At 43.5% G+C, this 21,362-nt stretch overlaps 1 protein-coding gene across 50 annotated transcripts in view; it reads left to right on the top strand.

Annotated features, from left to right (window-relative positions):
• Positions 1 to 20,840, top strand: part of PPFIBP1 (PPFIB scaffold protein 1) — a 104,361-nt gene extending 83,521 nt beyond the window's left edge. For 11 of the 50 annotated variants that reach the window (XM_086885087.1, XM_086885075.1, XM_086885091.1 and 8 more), the window contains 16 exons: positions 376 to 494; positions 2,382 to 2,435; positions 3,055 to 3,115; positions 4,177 to 4,206; positions 5,991 to 6,162; positions 9,901 to 10,042; positions 10,322 to 10,450; positions 11,024 to 11,174; positions 12,451 to 12,562; positions 12,705 to 12,793; positions 14,620 to 14,742; positions 15,500 to 15,625; positions 16,450 to 16,638; positions 17,168 to 17,347; positions 17,985 to 18,050; positions 18,512 to 20,840. In XM_086885087.1, coding sequence (XP_086741213.1) covers positions 376 to 494; positions 2,382 to 2,435; positions 3,055 to 3,115; positions 4,177 to 4,206; positions 5,991 to 6,162; positions 9,901 to 10,042; positions 10,322 to 10,450; positions 11,024 to 11,174; positions 12,451 to 12,562; positions 12,705 to 12,793; positions 14,620 to 14,742; positions 15,500 to 15,625; positions 16,450 to 16,638; positions 17,168 to 17,347; positions 17,985 to 18,050; positions 18,512 to 18,598 — 1,830 coding nt within the window. In that variant the 3' untranslated portion in view covers positions 18,599 to 20,840. Of the gene's footprint in view, positions 1 to 363; positions 495 to 2,381; positions 2,436 to 3,054; positions 3,116 to 4,176; positions 4,207 to 5,987; positions 6,163 to 7,665; positions 7,699 to 9,900; positions 10,043 to 10,321; positions 10,451 to 11,023; positions 11,175 to 12,450; positions 12,563 to 12,704; positions 12,794 to 14,619; positions 14,743 to 15,499; positions 15,626 to 16,449; positions 16,639 to 17,167; positions 17,348 to 17,984; positions 18,051 to 18,511 lie in introns of all 50 variants that reach the window. The other 39 variants (XM_086885065.1, XM_086885056.1, XM_086885066.1 and 36 more) reach the window with 7 other exon arrangements.
• Positions 20,841 to 21,362: the final 522 nt, after the last annotated feature.

Raw genomic sequence — 21,362 nt, 5'->3', positions numbered from 1 at the left:
ATGCTATGATGAAAATGAAATTAAATGTTTAGCAGTGTTTTTGTAGTCTCTGAGTGTCTGAGGACAGAATTAAATCTGAAAAGTGGACTATCCTTCATGGTGTCTGTGGTAGAGATAGATTTGGCAGGCAGCCTTAGGTAGCACCTAAGCTACCAACCTGTAGCTTAGGTGTGCAATGATTGATGTTGTATCTGCACTGCCATCTTTCAAGGAGTCAATCATTCTATTACAACAAGGCAAAAATCACTTTTGAAACCTTATTTCAGATCCTTCTCTTCATGGTTTATCTGCTACTCTTTTTTCATTTATGATTGCTTAATTTCAGTTCAGAAGATTGTAACATATAGTCTTCCTTCTTTTGAGAATTCCTTACAGATCCACACCAGCATTCTACAGATTTCAATCCCTTCCTTTTCATCGACATCCAAGAGCTCAGAAACTGTTGCAGAGAGACTGAAAACACACTCTAGGCCAGATCCTGCAAGTGAAATGAGGTATTATGGGTTCCATGTATTTTTCAATTGTAAATCAAATATTCTATGACATTTAAGAAGAGAAATAATCTGTCAGTCATTGAATTTTCAAGTCATTAGCCAGGTAAACAAGGCTAGGATTCCCTTGCCTAGCTGCTGCAAACCAAGCTAATGTTCCTGAAGTGAATTGATTAAATCCTGAGTAAGCAAGGGCTGGTTTAGTTGCTGTTGTAAACGAGACCGATCACTTTTTTCTTTAAAAAAAGTAAACTCATTTATTAAAAAAAACAGCAAGAATGTCTGAAAGCGAGGCCCTGAGCTATGCCCAGAAGCCTGCACAACAAATTGGATAACAAAGAAACCCAGACACCACCGCAGCTGGGTGTTCCTCAGGACTCAAGTTCCCTTGGAAGACCCCAAGTAGAACTTTGAAGCAGCCTTTATATCCTCTGGGTGTCTGTGATTGGTGCTTTCTTCCATCCTCCTGCTGATTGGCTCGCTCTCAGTCCTCTCATTGGTCTCTACAGACGAACATCCTGGACCAATCATTTCCGATTTTCTCCACCTTATTGGTCAGTCTCTCCTCCAATCAAACCTCAAGGTGCTGTCTTCCTCCATGACACTGCTTTTCTGCAAGAGTCCCACTATTAAATTTACCTCCCTCCTCCCACGTGGGCCGAACCAACCATTACTTCTCTTACACCAGTACATTTAGTGCAATCACCATACAATGATAACTTGTAACCTTAACCACTAGAAATTAGTTCATTTGTAACATTAACCACCAGAAAATAGTTCATTTATAACAGTTGCTGTTGGCTCATAATTTGTACCAGCTGCTTTACCAGGAATGAGCAGAAGGAGAGGGAAGCTGATCTAATGCAATGAAGGCCACAGAATTGTTATTTTTGTCTAGGTTGCATCGTGGAAATACGGTTGGCGTGGCATAGGCTCTGCCAGCCCTGGTGATTTGTGCTCAGACATTTTTCAGAGTGACTAAAGATGGTTGTAAGGCAGTGCCAGAACAAAAGGGCTTCCAGCTCTAACCTGAGAGAGGGAGAAACAAAAGGATTGTGTGGCTGCAGCCTGGGACTGTGGCTGAGCTGTGGCAGCCAGGGGTCCCTGTGCTTGGAACCAGCAACAGCTGCTGGCTGAGAAGTGGCTGTCACCTTTCACCAGCATTTCTAATCCTGCACCCTCCTTTTCCTGGGAGGAAACCCAATCCCTGCAGACCTGGACTGGCACTGCAGGGAGTACAGAAAAGCACCCCAGACTCACAGCTCAACAAAGGCTGTGCTTGTGTCTTTTTCTTATGGGTCCAAATCCCTGGCTTTATCTTAAGGAGTATCAAACACTAAGAATCCAGAGGCAAGGAAGTATTGACTTGAAACAATCATCAATCTGAATGTGAAACATCAGTGCAAGCTCAATTTGATGTGTGATTTTTCCACTTCCAGTCGAGAAAAGGATCCAGAAGCCCAGCTTTGCTCAGTTTGTGTTGTGCATGTTCCTCATGCAGCTCGAGCCATCACCAGCAGGGATTTCACCTGTGTCTCCTCCTGGTAAAAAACAAAGCAAGCACTAAACTGCAGCAAAGTTCCCTGTGCTGTGGGTGATGACTGGGAGATGGTGACCACCACTCCTTGTGTTGCTGCAGACCCTGCTGGAACCTCTGCATTTATTGAAGCCGAATAGTTCAGTATTGTCATCATCTTACAGTGAGAGTTGTCTTTCCTGGGGCTCTTGAGCTCACCTTTGTCCTTTATCTTTTACAAGACTTGCCACCACAGCGGGGAAAATTTGCCCTGTGTTAGTACCATAAGAGCTGAAGGGAAAACAGAATTAAAGCAGGCTGAGATCATAGGATTTCTGTTTCTCAGCCTTTTTTCCTATCTTTTGTTTTTACAGTGAAGGAAGATCAGCAGGTTCCTCCCCTGAAACTCATCTGTGTGATAGTCCAGTGTAAGTGCCATAATCAAAACTGTTCAGTGGACATACTTAAATGTTGATAGTCAGCTTGAACCCCCACAAAGCACATACATACACATTTACATATGTAAATAAGTCAGTTAATTCTAGACTAGATGGTACTTGGTGATGGTAGGTTTCTGCTCATGCCCCATGCTTTCATGATCATTATTTTCCTGTGCTTTATCTGGGCATATGGTACTTCCTGTTACATTGTGAAGCATCTCTAATTTCATGGTAAACTGTCAGTATATTATGAAATTTATAGTTTTCCACAGTGCATGCACACGTGATTTGCTGTTTCCTTTTGATAGTGGGGGAAAGGTGATCAGCTGACTACAATGAGAAAATAATTTTAGTTTCTGCCACATATCCATATTCCTAAAGCAGCATTTATTCCAGTGTGAAAGTTCTTACAGTATCTCATTAAACTGCATGAGCTCTGATTACTGCATTTACTGCACTGAATTACTGCATCTTAATTCAAATTATCATTGGGTTTAGTGTATCTCATCATGTATTATAAAGCTGTCTTTAAAGCTGATTCTTTTGAGGGTCTTTATCTTTGCAAATTTATTTCTAATAACTGAGCTTGGTTTTTATGTTGTTTCAGAACTTCCACACTGCAGAAGTCCAGCAGTCTGAGCAGTTTGAGGAAAGACACATCTGAAGTGGTAGGTTTGGTCTCTTACTTCCTCCCATCTCCTTGCACATAGGTGTGACATCTCTGTTGTGACCCTGTGGGTGTTGTGTTGCCTTCTCAGAAATTCTGAGTCAAAGCAGGGCTCCTTGTGACGTGTTTCAGCAGTGGTCACACACATGTCACATCTTCCACATTCTATTATAGAAGAAAATCTGTCCTTGAAAACACAAGTGATTTTTTTAAAATTTTTGTATGAGGTTTTTACCCAAGACTGTCTTGCTGTGTTTTTGCTCAGATAATGAGGTGAGATTTCTTTACTGGATATGCTTTTCTGATTTGAGACAAGAAAAAAATAACTACCACCACCTCTTCCTACCTATGTTTAAGGTGAATAATTTTGGAAGGCCATGTAATCACAATACACATACACACTGTATGTTTTAGGTAGTCAGAAACAAAATACTGAGCTGTTGGATGTCTGGGGATAGCTTCAGTTCATGTTTCTGTGGAAGTGACCAAAAGCAGCTAATCTCTAGCAATGCCATCCAATCAGTGTGATTCCTGTGCTCTTTTGTGACAGCCTGAACTCCTAGAAGCTCCTGAATTCCCTGATCCCCCCTGTGCCTTGCAGTGTAGGGGGGAGGCTGGCAGGACTGAAAATGTCACCAGAACCTGAAAAGAGCTGACCTTCATGGTTTGGGGGGGTCTTTTGTTTTTTGTTTGCTTGGACAGACAAGTAGTAGAGGCTGTGGATGTTTTATCTACTTGGCTTCTACCCTGCCTGGTTCCTGTCCTGGGTCCCTCAAGCAGCTCTGCCTGTGAATGCCTTAACATTGTGCATGTCACTAATCACGTGCACAGCTAATCCTCCACAAAGTGAACCACAGCAACCCTGTTTCCATGTTGGCTCACTGACCTCAGACCAAGCAAGACTTAATCTGTGTGAAATACAGCTCTGAAGAGATTTATTTTGGGGAAAAGGAACAGTCAGGGAAGGGTATTTCAGTCAGAACTTAACTCTGGGTAATCATAATGAATTGAATACTGGCTGTAAACCATGACTTTTTAAATGTCTTAATCTTTCCCAAACAGGACAGAGACTGTGCACAGAAGCCAGCAGAGGTAATGTGTGATGTTTGTGTGTGTGCGTGTGTGGTGATGCGTGTCCTTGGAGAAACACGGGCAGTGAGGAGGTGTTGGGAGGCTGGGAGGTGTGGAATTGCCACGTGCCATTCCAGAGGGGGAATGAAATCCTGCAGACAGGACAGTGAGGAGTCTCTGGTGGGTGCCACTGTCAGTGCTCAGTGCTCAACATGTCCTTGCCTCCTCACACGTGGATTATCTTCCAGTCTGATGGAGCATAAGGTTACCAGCTAAGCTAATGTTTTTCTCACACAAGATAATTAGCAAAGCTAACCATTAAGCATTTTACTGACTCTGTAATTATCTTTGATTAGTGTCTCTTTAAAAACCTTTGGGTTTCTCAATTGTTTCCTGTGACTAGCAAGTGTGTTTCTGAAAAGCCCGACATTGCAGAACAGTCACCCTGTGGTACCTTAAGGACACATCTTGCAGTCCTTACCTCTAGGAACACCTGAGCAGAGGTGACAGACCTCAGACACCAGCCCTAGGATGAATGCTATATTGATTCAGCAAAAGCCAAAGGATTATATTTGGGCTGTGAATGGTTTTGCTTCCTTTTTTCAAAGAGACAGTGAAACAGCTGGTGAGGTTAAAGAACTGCTTTAAATGGGCTAACTGGAGTGTCTGATACCTCTCTTGGTATTTATACTCCTTGCTTGATATGTAATTTCCTCTTTGCTTTGGCAGTGGACACAGTCAATTAATCCATTAATTAAGAAATTGCAGAGCAGTGACAGACAGAAAGAGCTCTCTTGACACTTGGCAGAGAACCAATGTACTGTGGGGTGTTGTCTCTCTGCTTCCCACTTACTGCCCCTACAGCTGCCAGTGGGGGAGACAGACCCTTCAAAGCTGGAGAAGTTCAAAGCCTTTCAGGACTCTGTTTTTACCTTTGCCATACCTTTAAGTCAGCCTTACAGAAATTGAGATACATCTTAAAGAACACAATTTACTCTTAGCAGGTAGTGATAGTTATCCTGGTTCCTGAACATATGCCAGTGTTTAATCCCAGCTGACAACAAAGGACCCCACAGCTGGTCCACTTCCCTGCCCCAGTGGGATGGGGAGGAGAATCAACAAAAAAGAAGATAGAGCTTGGGGGTTGAGATATGAACAGTTTAATAATTGAAACAAAGTAAAATCCTAATAATAATAATATAATAATAATAAACTAATAATAAAATGGAGAGGAAGAGAGAAAGCCCTGAAAAGACTAATGATTCACCACAATACTATTGCTCATCCCTCACTGACCAATGCCCAGCCCATCTCCAAGCTACAATTGGCTCCCCTTCCCAGTAACCCCCACAGTTTATTTCATGAGCATGGAATTCTGTGGTGTGGAATATTCCTTTGGTAGCTCAGGTCAGCTGTCCTGGACATGCTCCATCCCAGCTTCTTGTGCATTTCCTTGCTGGCAGAGCATGGGAAAATGAAAACTCTTTGACTCAGGGCAAGCACTGCTCAGCAACAACCCAAACATCCCAGTGTTATCCACATTATTCCCTACTAAATCCAAAACACAGCACTGAACAACAGCACAGTGTTGAACTAAGAAAAAGTTAACACCATCCAGCCCAAACCAGGACAACATATTCCAATGAAGATGTTGTTTATGTTTTTCTTAATGGTTTTTATATTCTGTATTCTTGTAGTGACAGATGAGGACTTCCCAGATAATCTGCCAGTGGTTATTTTGCAGGCTCTCAAAAGTCCTTCTGCAATTCCCTTGTATTGATTCTTTATTTCCCTAATTCAAGCAGGTTAAACCTCCTGTGGAAGGCAATAATTTTGCAACCCTCCCTCCCAAGTCTCCTTCCCACGGTGGCACAGGCGATGAGGACAGTTTCGGCACCCGCAAAGCCAGGTCTTCCTTTGGCAGAGGCTTTTTCAAGATAAAAAATAACAAGAGGACTGCAAGTGCCCCCAATCTGGGTAGGTACCATGCCTCCGCATTCTGATTCTGTGCATTTTGAAGCATCTTAAGTAACTGCCTTAAGAAGCAGGAAAGCCAGCCTTAGTCTCACCATGACTTGGTGGCACTTCTGACAGTAGAATGTTTAGAAAATATCAAACAACAGGAAAAAAAAATCACTGATGTAAGGAAGTGTTTGATGTAGTTCAGACTCTGCTGTGGTATCTCCCCTGGGACCTTGTAGGGATTGCTGCTGTATGAAATGCTGGCTGTCTGGCAGTAGTTCACACCTGGGATTTGTGGGGGTTTTTTCCCCTGGCTCCATCTTCATATCTTTTCATAAGATTTTCTTTTATCTTTCATAAGATTTTTGGATACACATTTTCAGAAATAGGGCAACAGCACTCAGTCGTTCTCTCTCTTTTTTTTTTTAATTTTTAATTATTTTTTTTTTTATTTTTTTTTTTACTTAAGCAGCCTCTCAAAAGAAGTGGTGGCAACAGGAACAGGATTGGCAAGTCATTCAAGCTCACGTTGATGTTTTTACTTGTAGTGTTGGTGGGGGGTATTTTGGTATTGTCATTTGGTGACATTTGCATATGACAAAGAAAAGAAATAAATTCAATGAAAAGAAATAAACAAAATGCTCTGCTTAATGCAGAAGTCACTGTTGCCACTAACTGGAATTCTACTTACATTTACTGCTCTGCTCTAGCAGTCTTTCCAATGATCCAGTTCAAGCATCCAGTGAGTCCCCGCACCAGATCTAATGCAGGCACCTGAGGTTTTTGTTTATCCTCTTGCATGAGATTTAGGAATTTAGCTATCTATTTCAGAAGCCGGAAGGGGGATAGCTTCTTCTTTGTTACTCCAAGAGAATTTCAGATTTTTGTTCAAAACAAGTAACATACCTACACATTGATGATGAGCTGCCTATATTTGCCTGTGTCATACAGCCTGGGAAGTTGCTAGCTTACTTGGAATAGATGTACAGTCAATTCTGAGGGTTAGACTCTTCGCTTTGGTTTATTTCATGTTTGCTTTTGTGTAATACCCTGTTTTGTCCTGAAATTAATTTGTCTAACAAAGCACAGTACTTGTGGCTGTCATAAAGGAGTGGAAGATGGGTCATCTAAATCAGGGTGCTGTGGCTTTGAGTAAGTTATTGATGTTATCCAGATTTCAGTTCTTCCATCTGTAAAGTTGCTGTCCAGATATTTACCACCTCACAGGAGCAGCGGGTCCTGGAGCAAGTGACCCCCCTTGCACCGAAGTGAGTGCAGTGCCATTTTTCTCTCTGCACCACAGAGCTCTGCTCCACTCCTTTGTTGTGAAAGGGAGGTCCCAGTAAATCTTAATCCCATGTGAATTCAGCTTCGTGTGGCGCTTGTGTCTCACGTCCCTCCCTCCTTTTGTCCCGTACTTTGTCACCGTGAGTTTTGAACTGTGTTTGACCTTGTGCCTCTGCGTGTTCTCTCCCGTTGTGCTGCGTGTGGGTTTGTGCCTTGTGTGGATATCTGAAGATCGCAGTCGAAGTGCAAGTGCACCTACTTTAGGTACAGTAATCCTGCATGCCAGCCCTGTGCCCCGACTGCTGCTAACAGCTGGCTGTGGCCACACACTTCCCAAACCACAGCCAGGCACCAGAGCTCTGCATCGGAACTTCTGCCCATCACTAAAAGGAGTTTCCACGTAACATTCGCCCTCTGCTAGAAGTCAGCTGTGCTGTTCCTGAGTAGCTGCTACTAATGAGAGATTGCGGGTCAATTTGCAGAGGCTTTTGCTGTAACTTTGAGGACAAAGTTTGAGTACTTTTGGTGTACTTTGAGGTACCAGGTGAGAATTGGTGATGCTTAGTTACCTTTGTGCTGCCATTTGTCCTAGATCCACTGGAGGAGTTCATAAAGAGTGGTGAAGTAAGGAATGAGCTGTATTTCCCAGGCATTCATTTAAGGGAGTTCTGAGGGAAAGCATATGTAATTAGTCTTCTAGATGTAGTTGTATTTATGATATAATAAAACAAATGAGAAATAACTAGGGCAAATGGGGAAGGAGCCATTCACATAGTAAATAAAAACCAGTCTTGTGATGTGAGCATTCCCTGGATGATTCTGACCAGGGCAGGTCAGACCTGCCTTAGGAAGCAGAGCTGTGTCATGTGGGGTGGTGAAGAGACCAAGGGCTTTGGGCCCTCTTTTTCTCATATGGCCCCCTAAATATTATCTGTTCTACAGGGTTGTGTCAGTGCATGAAAAGGAGTCAGGTATGAGGAGCAAACAGTGCAATTCCCGCATATCTCTGCTACTAATGCACCCAATCTTGTCCTGGTGTTCTCTTTCTAGAATGCCATTTACATGTTTTTGGTTTTTTTTACTTTACCTTCTACAAGTAAAGCAAAAACCACAAATGCCACATCCTGGTTTGATGTTAGTTCTGTCTCTCTCTCACTGGCAGGATCTCTGTGTTTGACAGTGGCCAAACCAAAGTGCCTGGAAATGATCTTTTGTGTGACCTTGCTGCTTCACTGCAAGGTTTGACAAAGTGGAAAATGGGACTCGTTCATAGATATTCTGGCTGAACCATCTGAAGTTTGCCCAGCAGGATACACTGGCAAAGCCTAGAGTTTGTTGCTGGTCATGGCCCTTTTGTGGCCATCTCAGCATCAACTCTGTGGCTTGTGGGACATGTCCCAACAATATAAGCTCTGCCTTGATGCATTGTTTACTTTTCTCCTGTAAGTCTGAAAGTCCATTTCAAACACAAGCGATGGTCATTTAATTACAGAGCTATATTAAAAGATGCTGCAAGTGATTCCAGGCCTGACTGCCTTGCCACGGCTGCTTCAGCTGAACAAGCTCATGCTCTCACTCTTCCCCAGCAAGCAACTGGCATAAACTCCAAGTGGTAGTTTTATTCAGCTATCTGGCACTTGCTGGCACATCTCTGCTTACGTAGTCTAGTAGATATTGCAATCCTATTCGTTTCCTTTTTAAATTATCTTAAAATTGTTTTTTCCTTTAATAGTCTAGCTTTTGTGGCAACTTCTTCTTTAGGGACAAGAGCCCTCAGGTTTGTTGTCATGGAAAACGGCTACAGATCAAGGATTTAATATTTTTAGAGTGGGTGGTAATGTTGAGGGTCTCTGATCAGAGATGTGTTGTTCACTCAGAAGATACAGTTCAGACAGAGCCTAAAATCCATGGTGCTCCTCTGAGAAGGAACAAAATATTCCAGAGTTTGCAGAAGTGAGGGGAAGAGGGCCCTCCTTCTGCAGCAGGAATTTTGTTGCTAGAATTTCCTGGCCATGAAATGAAATACTACATACTATTGGGGAAGATAGCCACAGGAAGGTTACTTGGCTTTCTGTGCTTTGGGGACTTCTGGTTTAGTTCCCTGCCACTGCTCTGAATTGTTTCTGGGCACCCACGTGCCTTGGCTCTTTCTGTGAAAGCACTGTAGGAACACTCCCTCAGGAAGAGTAAATTTGGGATTTAATTCACTGCTTGATTCACGAGGTGGATTTTCCCACCTTGGAAGCAAGGCGCTTAACTGAAGCAGAGCACTGCCTTGGCTCATTACCAGCCAGGCCCATGAAGGAGGAACATGTGGCGTTTCTCATGGATTTTCCCATTCCTCTTTGCCCCATTTTCTTGACATGGTGGCTCTCAATAATCTAGCAGGAGTCATTCCCAAGGTCAGGAGCATGTCTGTACAGTCCTGCATAAGAGGGTCTTGACAGAGCTTTTGTTTTCTGACAGCTGAAACAGAGAAGGGATCTGCAGACCACTTAGATCTGGCTGGCTTGCCCCCTCGCCCAAAAGAAGCAGATAGTCTGCAGATCACACCACCTTCTCCAGATTCCAGGAAAAAGGCCAAGGGAATCAAGAAGTTGTTTGGAAGGTAAGTAAAAGATGAGAGATGACCATTCTCCAGAGCTGGGGCTTGGGCAGGGCTTTGCTGGGAACACACCTTCTATTTCTCCCCTGCCAAGATGTGGCTTCGTGGTTTAATACCCCAAGAGCAGGAGCCTGTGTGGTATTTGGGAGAGATGAGACTAGGCTGAGGGAAGGTAGAAGAGGAGCTACAAGCCCTGGGGGAGATCTTGCCAGTGTTGGTTGCAGTGGGTGGCAGTGATGTGCCTTTTCCTTAGCCAAATGTCAATGTGCTTTCTTCCTTTAGACTTAAAAGAAGTCAGTCCACCACCTTCAACCCAGAAGACATGTCTGAGACGGAGTTCAAAAGAGGAGGGACAAGAGCAACTGCAGGGCCCCGGCTGGGCTGGTCTCGGGACCTGGGGCAGTCCCACAAGTAAGACACGAGGGGGGCCAGTGTGCCAGTGCTTGGATCCCGGCGTTCCGGCCAAGCACGGGGCCCGAAGGAGAAGGGCAGTGCCAAAATGAAACATCCCCTCTCTTCTCTGAGCAAAACCAGGCAGATACAGGCCGCTTCCTCCTGTGAGAGAGGGTCTCTGCAGGATTGAGGTGGGGTCTTGCTGCTGAGCTCTTGCCTTCTCAGGATGGGGCCCTGAGGCAGCGCATGAGCCCTCATGTGGCAGTGACAGATACTCCTCCTCTGCCTTTCCTGCTGTACTTCGAGGGATTAAAGGAGAAAGTGAAACATTCCAGTCTCATTCCAGAGCTGTAGCCATGCTAGGCAGCAGAGGTGGCTCTTTTCAGTAGGATTATAGGAGGCCGTGTTCATTATGACAGTCGCAATAGATCAGCAACGCCCAGCGCTTCATCATGCTGGTAGTTGCCCCTCAGAGATTGTCCCAGCTTCCACAAGATGTGAATTAGGCTTAGCTTTTGGCGTTCTCATTATTTATGAGAACAGGAGGAAGCAAGGGATTTATCAGTCTTTTTTGGGTAAAATCTCCCGCAGTGAGTTGGACATGCCATTCGCAAAGTGGACCAAGGAGCAGGTCTGCAACTGGCTCCAGGACCAAGGACTTGGCTCTTATATCAATAATGGCAGGCACTGGATATTGTCTGGACAAACACTTCTGCAGGCTTCTCAGCAGGATCTGGAAAAGGTGAGGAATACCAGAAACACTCCTTTCAAATAAAGGTACAAAAAAAAATCACAGTTTCTGTGCATGTAAATCAGGTCTGTAAAGTGCACTTGGTAGAAAAATGGAAGCTAGATGAGTTTTCAAAATACTGTCACCTGCAGTGATGCCAAATCCGTTTCTTTTTAGCTGAAGTTTTGTAGAAATTTAATGCTCTGTAATGAAGCTAATAATTATAAATACGTGATTTAACTTCATTAGGCATGGACACATCACTTGACTGTAGTACCTTCTAAAAATACGCATGTGAGACTGCCTCATTATCATACGGGTTTGTAGCCCTGCTTCATTAGCAGTCATATGTGCTACAGTTGTTTTATGCCTGTGTGAGAAGGGTATAAAAAGGTGCTGTTTTGGTCTGATTGTATTTTCTGACCATTTTATACAAAGAGGAATGAGGATTTGTTACACACAAGTTGATCGGTGTCTGTCCTTATTTGTTGCAGAATTGCTTGTCTATTTTTAAAAACAAGAAATACAGAAGAAATTGATTCAATTTATATTTTTAATCCCCAATATTTGCTTAAGGTTGAATTTTCAGCTTTTTAAAAATCTCTTCACCAAATAGTAAGCTTGTTTTCTCAACTGGGTAGTTACACAACAATTGGACTAAGAGAAGTAGTATGAACATAATGTAATGTGTTACTTGCTTGTAATGTAATGTGTTATAATGCTTGTAATAGTGTTATCAGAGGTAACATTAACCAGCAGGCACTGCTGAAAGTGAAAATGGGATTAAAGAGATCCTGGAATGGCTGCATTTGCAACTAAACTGAGGAATAATGTAATGCATTTGGAAGCATTAATGAATTTCAGTAATTCCTGGGACATTCCTGTGCTCTTAACGAAATAATTATTTTAACTTTACCTGCCTAAGTGGGAGGGGAAGAATTAATCCCAGCAAGTATTTTTTTGAATGCTAAAGTTTTTATTGTATTGTGAGATTTTTTTTTTTAACCTAGTATGAGAATATTGTGGCCAACATTTTAATGCAATTTGGAATCCATCACTCCTTGAAATTAATCTACAACACTGTGAAACTAACCACCCCAGTAAGTGGGCCTTTCCCTAGTGCTGAACATGTGATAAAAGGACTCTGAAATTCAGCAAATAGAAAATGCACCTGCCAGGTCACCAGCAGTGCTGTGGAAGTGTGATTCTTAGAAACCCTTGGTCATTCAGCAGAGGGAGGAATAAAATAGTATTATCTCTAGATTTACTGCTTTTCTTCCTTTCACAGGAGCTTGGGATAAAACACCCTTTGCATCGGAAGAAGCTCCAGCTTGCACTGCAGGCACTGGGATCTGAAGAGGAAAACAACCATGGAAAACTGGATTACCACTGGGTTACAAGTAAGGTTTTACTGCATGCTGAAGCAGTGACTTTGGATAGGGGTCCCCAATCGTGGCTACTTTGGGGTGCTGAGGATGGGAACAGTGAGTGGTGCTGGGTAATGTGGCTGCCACTGTAACAGGAGTATTTGTCCTGCCCTAGGGTGGCTGGATGACATTGGCCTGCCCCAGTATAAGACCCAGTTTGATGAGGGGAAGGTGGATGGCCGCATGCTCCATTACATGAGTGTGGTGAGTAAATGGCTTCTTCCTTTTCTGACATCCTTTTCATGGTCTTCAAAGGACCCCTTTAAACTCTAGTGAGTGCCCTGTGTTAATGCCAATAGCTGTAACCTATAGAAATCAGATACTGCTGCTCACCTGTAAGCATTTCCTAAGTTCTTTCCGTCTGTAGAGCTACTAGGTTCTAGCCTAAGAGCAAACACAATAAGAATTTGGACTCATGCATCAGAAGTGGGCAATCCTGAGCTTAACAGTTGTGTGTCACTCCGGTGTGCTCAGGCAGGGATTGTACACAAAGGTACGAATGCAAAGGTGCAAATGCTGTGGTTGCCACTCGTGCTTTTGCTGTTCATGTTGTTATTAATTAGCAGAAGCAGATGGAATCTTTTTCTTCAGTAAGCAAGCATTCTATCAGCTTGCTTATTTACGTGGATGCATAGGTGAAGAAAACCCAAGCAATTTCCTTTGAAGAAAATTGCAGTTCTGAGAGCCGGCTTGTTTGAAAGCAGGCTACACTTCACAGCTTTTGCATTTCAAAGTGTTTAGCACAGGCATCACCTCCCCACTCCCCACTTCGCTGCCAGTCAGGTTTCCTTTGTGTAAGGGCTCAGGTAAGATGAGATAAGACCTTCCGTCTCTGGGGATATAAATGCAAATTGAACATGGCTAATATTCATTCTTTCTGTACAACAAAGAATAAATCAATCACAGCCCTGCTCTCTCATGAACCATGAGTTACCTTTTCGTGCCACATTTGCATGTGTTTTGCATAGGTTTTATGTCATGGTTTGCAGTTTTATTTGTTATAAGATTGTTTCTTCTTTTAAACCCTGGGAGGTGTGATGCCAGCAGCCTCCATTGAGTTTGATGTTGTGTTGGGAGACTTTACTACCATTGTCACTGCTTTTTAATTGTAGATCCACTGGGGATATTTTTAGAGCAAGTTTAACTATCAAATTATGGCAACAGCTGTAAATAACCAACAAAATATGCAAAGTATTAAAATAATATTTGTTACTATCTTTTGAAGTTACTCCAGCTAAAAATAAATAATAGTGAACATTTATTATTTTATAATAAAATACTTAATATTTAATATTAATTCATATAATAACATTTCTTATTTTATAATAAATAGGAAACCATGACATAGTTAACCTACTGTTAGATTCATCACAGAGTTAGCTGAACACAGTGGGATGTTTGGGTTAGCAAAGAATCTTGTCTTAAACATCTGACAAAACAGATTCCAGTGCTCATAACATATAAGTAAAACTGAAAGATTAAGCCATGCTAACCCTGGAACAAGGGTGCATAAATTTATTTAAGTTAGCCAAATTGCATTTTGACTTTGAGACACTTTTCTTATTCCCTCCTATTTTTTTTATTCTAACCATAGAGAATGTCCCAATTTTCAGGGTAATTTATTGTTTTCAGTTAAACTTCTAGCTGGACATTTGAGGTATTAAAACTTCTGGCAGGATTAAATGCCAGGTGAGTCTAATGTAGTGTGTTGGTGCTGTCCTGGATCTTATCCTGTCACTGAGGATGTGTTACCTCACCCTTTTTCCTTCCTTGTTACCCCGCATTTCTTGTACTACTCTGTATCCTGTGTGAAAAACATCCCCCAAGAGCTAGTACAGTGCAACACAGAAAGTTTTTATCTTGAGACAGATGGTTTGATACGAATTACCTGTCTGACATATTAAAAATTTCCCCCACATGTGTCAGATGTGCCATTTTAAGCCAGGGGCTAAAGCAGTCCCCTCCAGGAGAATGCTGGTCCCATGAATAAGCATGTCTGTGTTTATTAACCCCCTCTTGCTCTTTGACAGGATGACCTGCTGTCCTTGAAGGTCATCAGTGTCCTTCACCACCTCAGCATCAAAAGAGCCATTCAGGTTTTGAGAATAAACAACTTTGAGCCCAACTGCCTGCGCAGGAGGCCGTCTGATGAGGTACTGCTTTATGAGGAAGCTGTAAAGAGGAATCCTCTAGGGTTTTGTCCCTGGTGTTTGATTATTCCTGCTCTGCTCTCTCCTCCTGTCTCCTCATTCTGCTTCATTTTTAGTTTCCTGTTTCTCATGTTGTTCTTTTAACCTCAATCTCTGACATCACTTTCTTTCTTCTACCTGCCATGACCCCAAACTCATGTCCCCCTTTCCAAGTCTCCCATATCTCCTCCAAGCCAACAGCTGGCTGGTTTGGCCCAGCCTCTAATGTGCTGTCTGGACCACAAATCATCTTGAACTCAGTGCACTGTTGCCACGAGTCTTGTGCAACTCTCTGGAAAACTGATGGCTGTGACAAAATGTTCTGTGTAAAAGGAGCTTGGCCCTGTTACCAGGCAGGAAACTGCCATCATTGTGTTTTGGAAGCAGTGAATTCTGGATGGGGCAATGGGTGACAAAACGACCCAGTGTATTGGATTTAGATTCACAGGTGCGAGAACAGCACAGGAGCTCATGGAACCAGCTGAATTTTCAGCTCTATTGGTAGAAATGGCAAATAACCCTAGTGCACAGTGCAATAGTCAAATGATCTGCCACACCCCTGCCCCCTGCCCAAGGTAGCAATCAGAAAGAGAGTTTTTTCTCAAGTGCAAAGTAGGATTGTTTTCCTTAAGGGCAGGAGAGGTACGTTTCAGTAAAGATTTGGGCTGGGATTGAGCTGATTTGGGATGTCTCCTTACCTGCCTGTCCCTCCTGTTGGCAGAATAATGTGACACCTTCCGAGGTCACCCAGTGGACCAACCACCGCGTGATGGAGTGGCTGCGCTCCGTGGATCTGGCAGAGTACGCACCCAACCTGCGGGGCAGTGGAGTGCACGGGGGGCTGATGGTGAGCTTTTGGGGTGGCTTCTTCCATTTTATGAAGGAAAAAGATGTCTGGGAGTCACTAGGTCAATGTTCTGACATTATCTTTGCTGCACATGCTTTTTCTGCTTATTCTGCTTAATAAGAAGTTTCTTACCTTATGGTTTAAAAGATATGAATGTCTCGAGGGGAAGTAGTGTGGTTTAATACTCTGTATTCCCCTTACAGTTCTATTTTGGTATGGCATTCTCCACCTCCTGTCCTGCAGTGCTGCCATGCTATTGAACAGCCATTTTCTGCCTTTCCTAGTCTGGATATGGTTTTCTTTTGTGAAGGAAGCTTTCGTAAAATTTGGGATTACACTGTCAAACCAGGATTGTTTTTAATTGCTCTAGCATCACATACTCCAGACAAAAGACTTACACCTGCAGAGGTTTGTTGTGGTGATTAGGAGTTGTATCCCTGCTCCAGACATTTTGTGTCTGTTTATTTTCCATGATTCTTCTGGCTACCTTTTCCAGAATTGGAAGATGATGCTGGGTAAACATTTTGTGGCAGCTTCACACAGTACTTCAGTTAAGGTTAATTTCTTCTTACCTGCCAATTTGTTCCTATTTATAACTCCAGAAGGAAAGCCTGAAGGTAGGTAGTATTTTAGGAATCCTTTAACAAGTTAACTCTCTTTCCTTCTTCCTTGTTGTATATTTCCTCTAAAATACCAACAAAAATCTCAAAACAGCCTTAGGGGAGTGACCAAGATAGGCCTGGATATCCATCAGACATCTCATCAGACAGTACTGGCTTCAGCTGGATTCTGTGTGATTGGATTCTCTGTGGTTGGATTCCCAGGTTTTGGAGCCCCGTTTCAATGTAGAAACCATGGCCCAGCTGCTGAACATCCCACCCAACAAGACGCTGCTGAGGCGGCACTTGGCCACTCATTTCAACCTCCTGGTGGGGCAGGAGGCCCAGCAGCAGAAACGTGAAGCCATGGAGTCCCCTGACTACGTCCTCCTGACAGCAACTGCCAAAGTCAAGGTAGGCCACTTGTTCTGGGAGGGGTGGGAGGTTCCAGAGAGGCATTTGGGTCTCTGGTTTTATCCATGCTGGGTAGGCATGTCAGTAAGATCTGAGAAAAGGGGTTGGTACCTAAAAAAAAGAAGCATGAGAGCAGGACCTGGGGTCTGGGCAGACCCTTGGCAGATCTGGGGTTGACACTCATGTCTACCATGAACAGGCCACTTCTCAGCTTCTCTGACATGCACAAACAGGAGATGTCGCCATTCTGTCTGTAGTGAGGGATGACTGTCCCTTACTGTTTACAGACTCATGGTTTAATGTGGAATTTTGACCACAGTTGGGATCTGTTAAATGGTGGTATCTTAACAGTGGTAGAATGAGAGGACACATTGTCCTTTCAGATGCCACTGTCATGAAAAATTCAGTTTTGTGTAGGAGAGCACTGGGGTTTTGACCCTTTGTCATGGAAACACAAGAGGGCATGAGTAGGCCAGTTAATTCTTTGGTGATTCTCTAACTCCTTGGCAAATTTCTCTTCACTTTCAAGCCAAAGAAACTTACCTTCAGCAATTTTGGGAGCCTGAGGAAGAAGAAGCAAGATGATGTGGAGGAGTATGTGTGTCCTATGGACCTGGGGCGAGCATCTGGGAGTGGATCAAAGAAGGGCTTTAAGCCTGGCCTGGATATCCGAGTATACGACGATGATGATTTGGACAGGCTGGAGCAGGTAAGCTAGTTCTAACAATTCTGAGTCTTTGAGCTGTCAGGTTTGGTGGGAAAACCTTTCATTCCCCAGGGAAGTCTTTCTTTTGCTTTGGCCCATGAAGGCCCTGACTTCTTGTTGTCACACAGCATTAGTGATAAAAGGCTCTGCTCCCAAGGAGGTTGAAGCTGTGAATGCAGCACCTTTTTAGGGCCTGCTCTGGAGTAATTCTCCTTTCCTGACAGGCCATGCTTCTTCCTTGCTCTGAACATCTCAGGTGTAATCAGTAAATTGTGTGCTGTGCTTAATTGTCACTCTGTCGTAGCAGGACAAGGGGGAATGGCTTCACACCGACAGAGAGTGGGTTTAGATCTTAGGAGGTTTAGGAAATTAGGAAAATATTCTTCCCTGTGAGGGTGCTGAGGCCCTGGCACAGGTTGCCCAGAGAAGCTGTGGCTGCCCCATCCCTGGAAGTGTCCAAGGCCAGGCCGGATGCAGCTTGGAGCAACCTGGGATAGTGGAAGGTGTCCCTGCCCATGGCAGGGGATTGGACCCAGATGATTTGGACCCAGGTCTCTTCCAACCCCACCCATTCTGTGATTCCACTCTGTGATACAAATAAGTTGCTATTAATTCATGGTTCATTCTCTGTTTTTTATAGATGGAAGATTCAGAAGGGACGGTGAGGCAAATAGGAGCATTTTCTGAAGGCATCAACAACTTGACAGTAAGCCTGTGAATGGGGTCTGTGCCATAAGGTCTCTGTTTCTGTGGGATGGGCGTGAGCCCCTTGGCTCATGTTAAATGGGGTCTGTGAGGTCCTTTGGGTCTTCTGCAGGGACAGAGGGCACAAGAAAACCAAATGTCTTTCAGGAAGGTACCTGGCCCATCCTGGTGGGGAGGCTTGGTGGCCTGTTCTGGCTCCCCACAATCCGTGGAGAGCAGGGGACACAGCCCACATTGCCCATGGTTAGTGGGTTTTCTGCTGGGAGTCAGGCTGCATTTTCTGGGTGGAAACCTCGAGCCACTGGGGCCAGCAGACAGTGGTGAGCTGGTTTTGCAGCAGGGTGGGTGAAGACCTCCCTCAGCAGAACAAAGCAGTGGCTGGCAGGCAGTGTTTGCTGCCCAGCACAGGACAGGTGACTCCAGTTGTGAGAAACCTTGACTCTTCCCTCCTTTCCTTTCCAGCACATGCTGAAGGAAGATGAAATGTTCAAAGACTTTGCCACTCGCTCTCCTAGCACCAGTATAACAGATGAGGACTCCAACGTGTGACAGTCACCACCAGGCACTGACAAAGGCAGTTCTCCTGCATGCAAGGACATCCCTGTTCTACGTGACAGGCAGCAGATCATGTACTTTACATTGCTCTTGCTTCTGTTTGTTGGAAGTAACACCAAGGGGTGGAGAATTTTAAAGAGAAAAGGAGAAAAAACAAGGTGCCTACTTAAGTTGCCATAAAAACCACCCAGACACTGGTGAATGGTAATTGTTTTAACTCTATTTAATGTAAAAAACTGGTGGTATGTTTCAGAGTGTTGCCTTGACATCGATGTGGTATGATAGTGCTCCTTTTGCTTATTTGTGGCCTCAGATAATCCTTTATACTGTTTGAAAAGAACAGAAGATGTTAGGTGAAAGTGTTGCATCTGTAGATACAGCACATCAGCTCTCTCTGCGCTCTCAGCTGAAAAATAGAAGTTACTGCTCTTTTCTAAGTGCTTTTCTTTGGCACAAGCACCTGTTCAGCCCTATCCAATGTAGGACTCTAGAGATCCGTGCCCTGTGTAAGCTCCCCTGTAGCTCTTGACTGTTGCTCCTATTTTTATACTGTTTTGTATTAAAAAAAAAAAAAAGAAAAAAGAAGTATATGAGGTACATATAAAAGCAAAAATTTAAATTTTGTGAGATAGAGTGATGGAAAGTTGAAGGTGTGCAAGGGAAAGAGAGCAGGTTGTAAAAAAATTATGCCAGTTTGCAAACCAGCTGGTTACTGGGAAAGGCAGGCTGACCTTTGGAACTGTTTGCTTTCGTTGCTTTTTACTGAGTGCACAGTTTAATGATCTTCCATTTTGAGATGAAACAATTCTAAAGCATGTTTCTTCTGGCAGTGGCTCATCCAGAAACTGCACATTTTAAAATGTCTTCTTTCTTGTCCCTGGCAGCAGTAGTTAGTGCATTCAATAAAGTTATTAACACTTCCATGACTTAAAAAATTTCTTTAAAGTTGAGAGTACTCCCTCCCTCCCCGTGTGGAAGGGATATTTCTGTGCTGTGACTAACGTGAAGATGGTGTAGTTGCAAAAAAAATAAAAGTTATATAGAGAAATGTATAGGAAATATATTATTTCATATTATTAAGCCTAAGGTGGGACTTTTCCTCCAAAACTGAAATATCAAATGTGTTGCTTATCATTTTACCTTCTTAAAGCACAGCTCCTCTGCTCTTGAGGATCATCAGGTTTTAAAATTTTTAACTAGCTAGTGGGAATCTTGTGTCAGACTCCCAGTACTGTGAGGTGTCCTAGCCAAAAGCAAACAAACAAACAAACAAAAGTAACTTTTTATTCCAGTGGTCATTTGTATGGTGTTGAACATTGCATGTCTCTTAGCACAATGGCATGAAGCTGCTTTGCTCTGTAAAGGAAAACAAAAGTCCAGCTGGAACTGTTCCTTGCAGTGGTGTTGCTTTGCCAAGCATTTGTCACTCATTTTGTCACTCTCCTTGATGGAAATGAGACCATTCCTGGTGTCATGCAGGGGATTTGGAGTTCGTGCTGACTTTGTGGGTGTTTATAAAACACTGTTAACAAAGCTAGGAAAGGAGTAAAGGTTCTTCCCAGGGAACTCCCCTCAGATCAGAGGCATATTCCAGCATTAGAATGATGTAAGCTGATAACCTGGACCTCTGAAGATGTGCAGTGTAGGTGATTATTGATGTACCAAGATGCAAAATTTAATGTGGGCAGGTTTAGGGTGCTGATGCTTGGGATGTGGATTCAGGTCTCCCTTTCTGTGAATACTCTGCAATATTGTTATTATTTACATGGAAGTTGAATGTAAAAACCTGTGGAAGCACTAGGAATTGTGGTGCAGGCTTCCAACAAGTGTTCCTCTGGATGGCTCTCACTAGTTACTGGCTACTGGGCAGGAATGGGAATTCACAGGGGGGAAAAAGGAGCTAGTGACACAATTCTGTGTGCTGAAATAGCCAAAAACACTCTCCAGTTTCTCTGGCGTGTTACCAGTGAGGGCAGTGATCATTTCAGTGCAGTGTAAGCAGCATTCTGCTCCAAACAACCCTTTCCTGATGCCAGGTCATGCCCTCAGAGCTGTGATCTGAACCCTGGTTCTGTTCTGGGGTGGGGACACGAGAGAGGTGATGAAGTCAGGAGGTTTTTATGTGCGTGTGTGCACACTGTCGATACTGTCGAGGTGCTTAATTGGTTTGGAGAGGGCAAACGTAACTGCTGTGTATTGCCATGTGAAATCCAATAAAGTCTGTGGAAAATGCCAAGTGTTTTTGTGGAAGCTGGTTCCCTTTCTCATGTCCTGTTTTTAGGGTTTTTTTTCCTTTTTATTTTCCAATTAACTTTCCAAAGAAGCTTGTTCTGTTCTATTCAAAACCAAGGAGGGAAAAGGGGCAAAATCAAACATTTTTTTGTTGACTTGTTAATTTGTTTGTCAGTAGTGCCTGTAGCAGGGCTCAACTAACAGCTAAGAAATCAACTATATCAAGACTTTTTAGTTATTTTTGGGATCCAGATTTGAACCGTCTTGGGTTGTTTGGTGTGGTGAGAAGTGGCATCGTCATTGCTCAACGTGAGCTCCACAGGGAGCCCTTCCAGGGTGCTCTGTCCCTTCTTGCTGTGGAAGAGACTCTCTCTGGTCCCAAGTGTTAACCTCCTTTCTCTGTGAGGTTAAAAAAAAAGATGGTTTGATCTCCAGGCAACACACTGTGCCAAAAAAATGGTTTCTGTGCAATAGTCCTAGAAAGGAGATCCGATCCAAGGAAATAAGATCAGACCGGAATGAGATA

Source organism: Cyanistes caeruleus, chromosome 4 (genome assembly GCF_971803275.1).
Source record: "Cyanistes caeruleus chromosome 4, bCyaCae1.hap1.1, whole genome shotgun sequence".
Taxonomy (NCBI): Eukaryota; Metazoa; Chordata; class Aves; order Passeriformes; family Paridae; genus Cyanistes; species Cyanistes caeruleus.
Note: the sequence above shows the minus strand (reverse complement) of the source record. Positions and strands in the feature narration are given on the sequence as shown.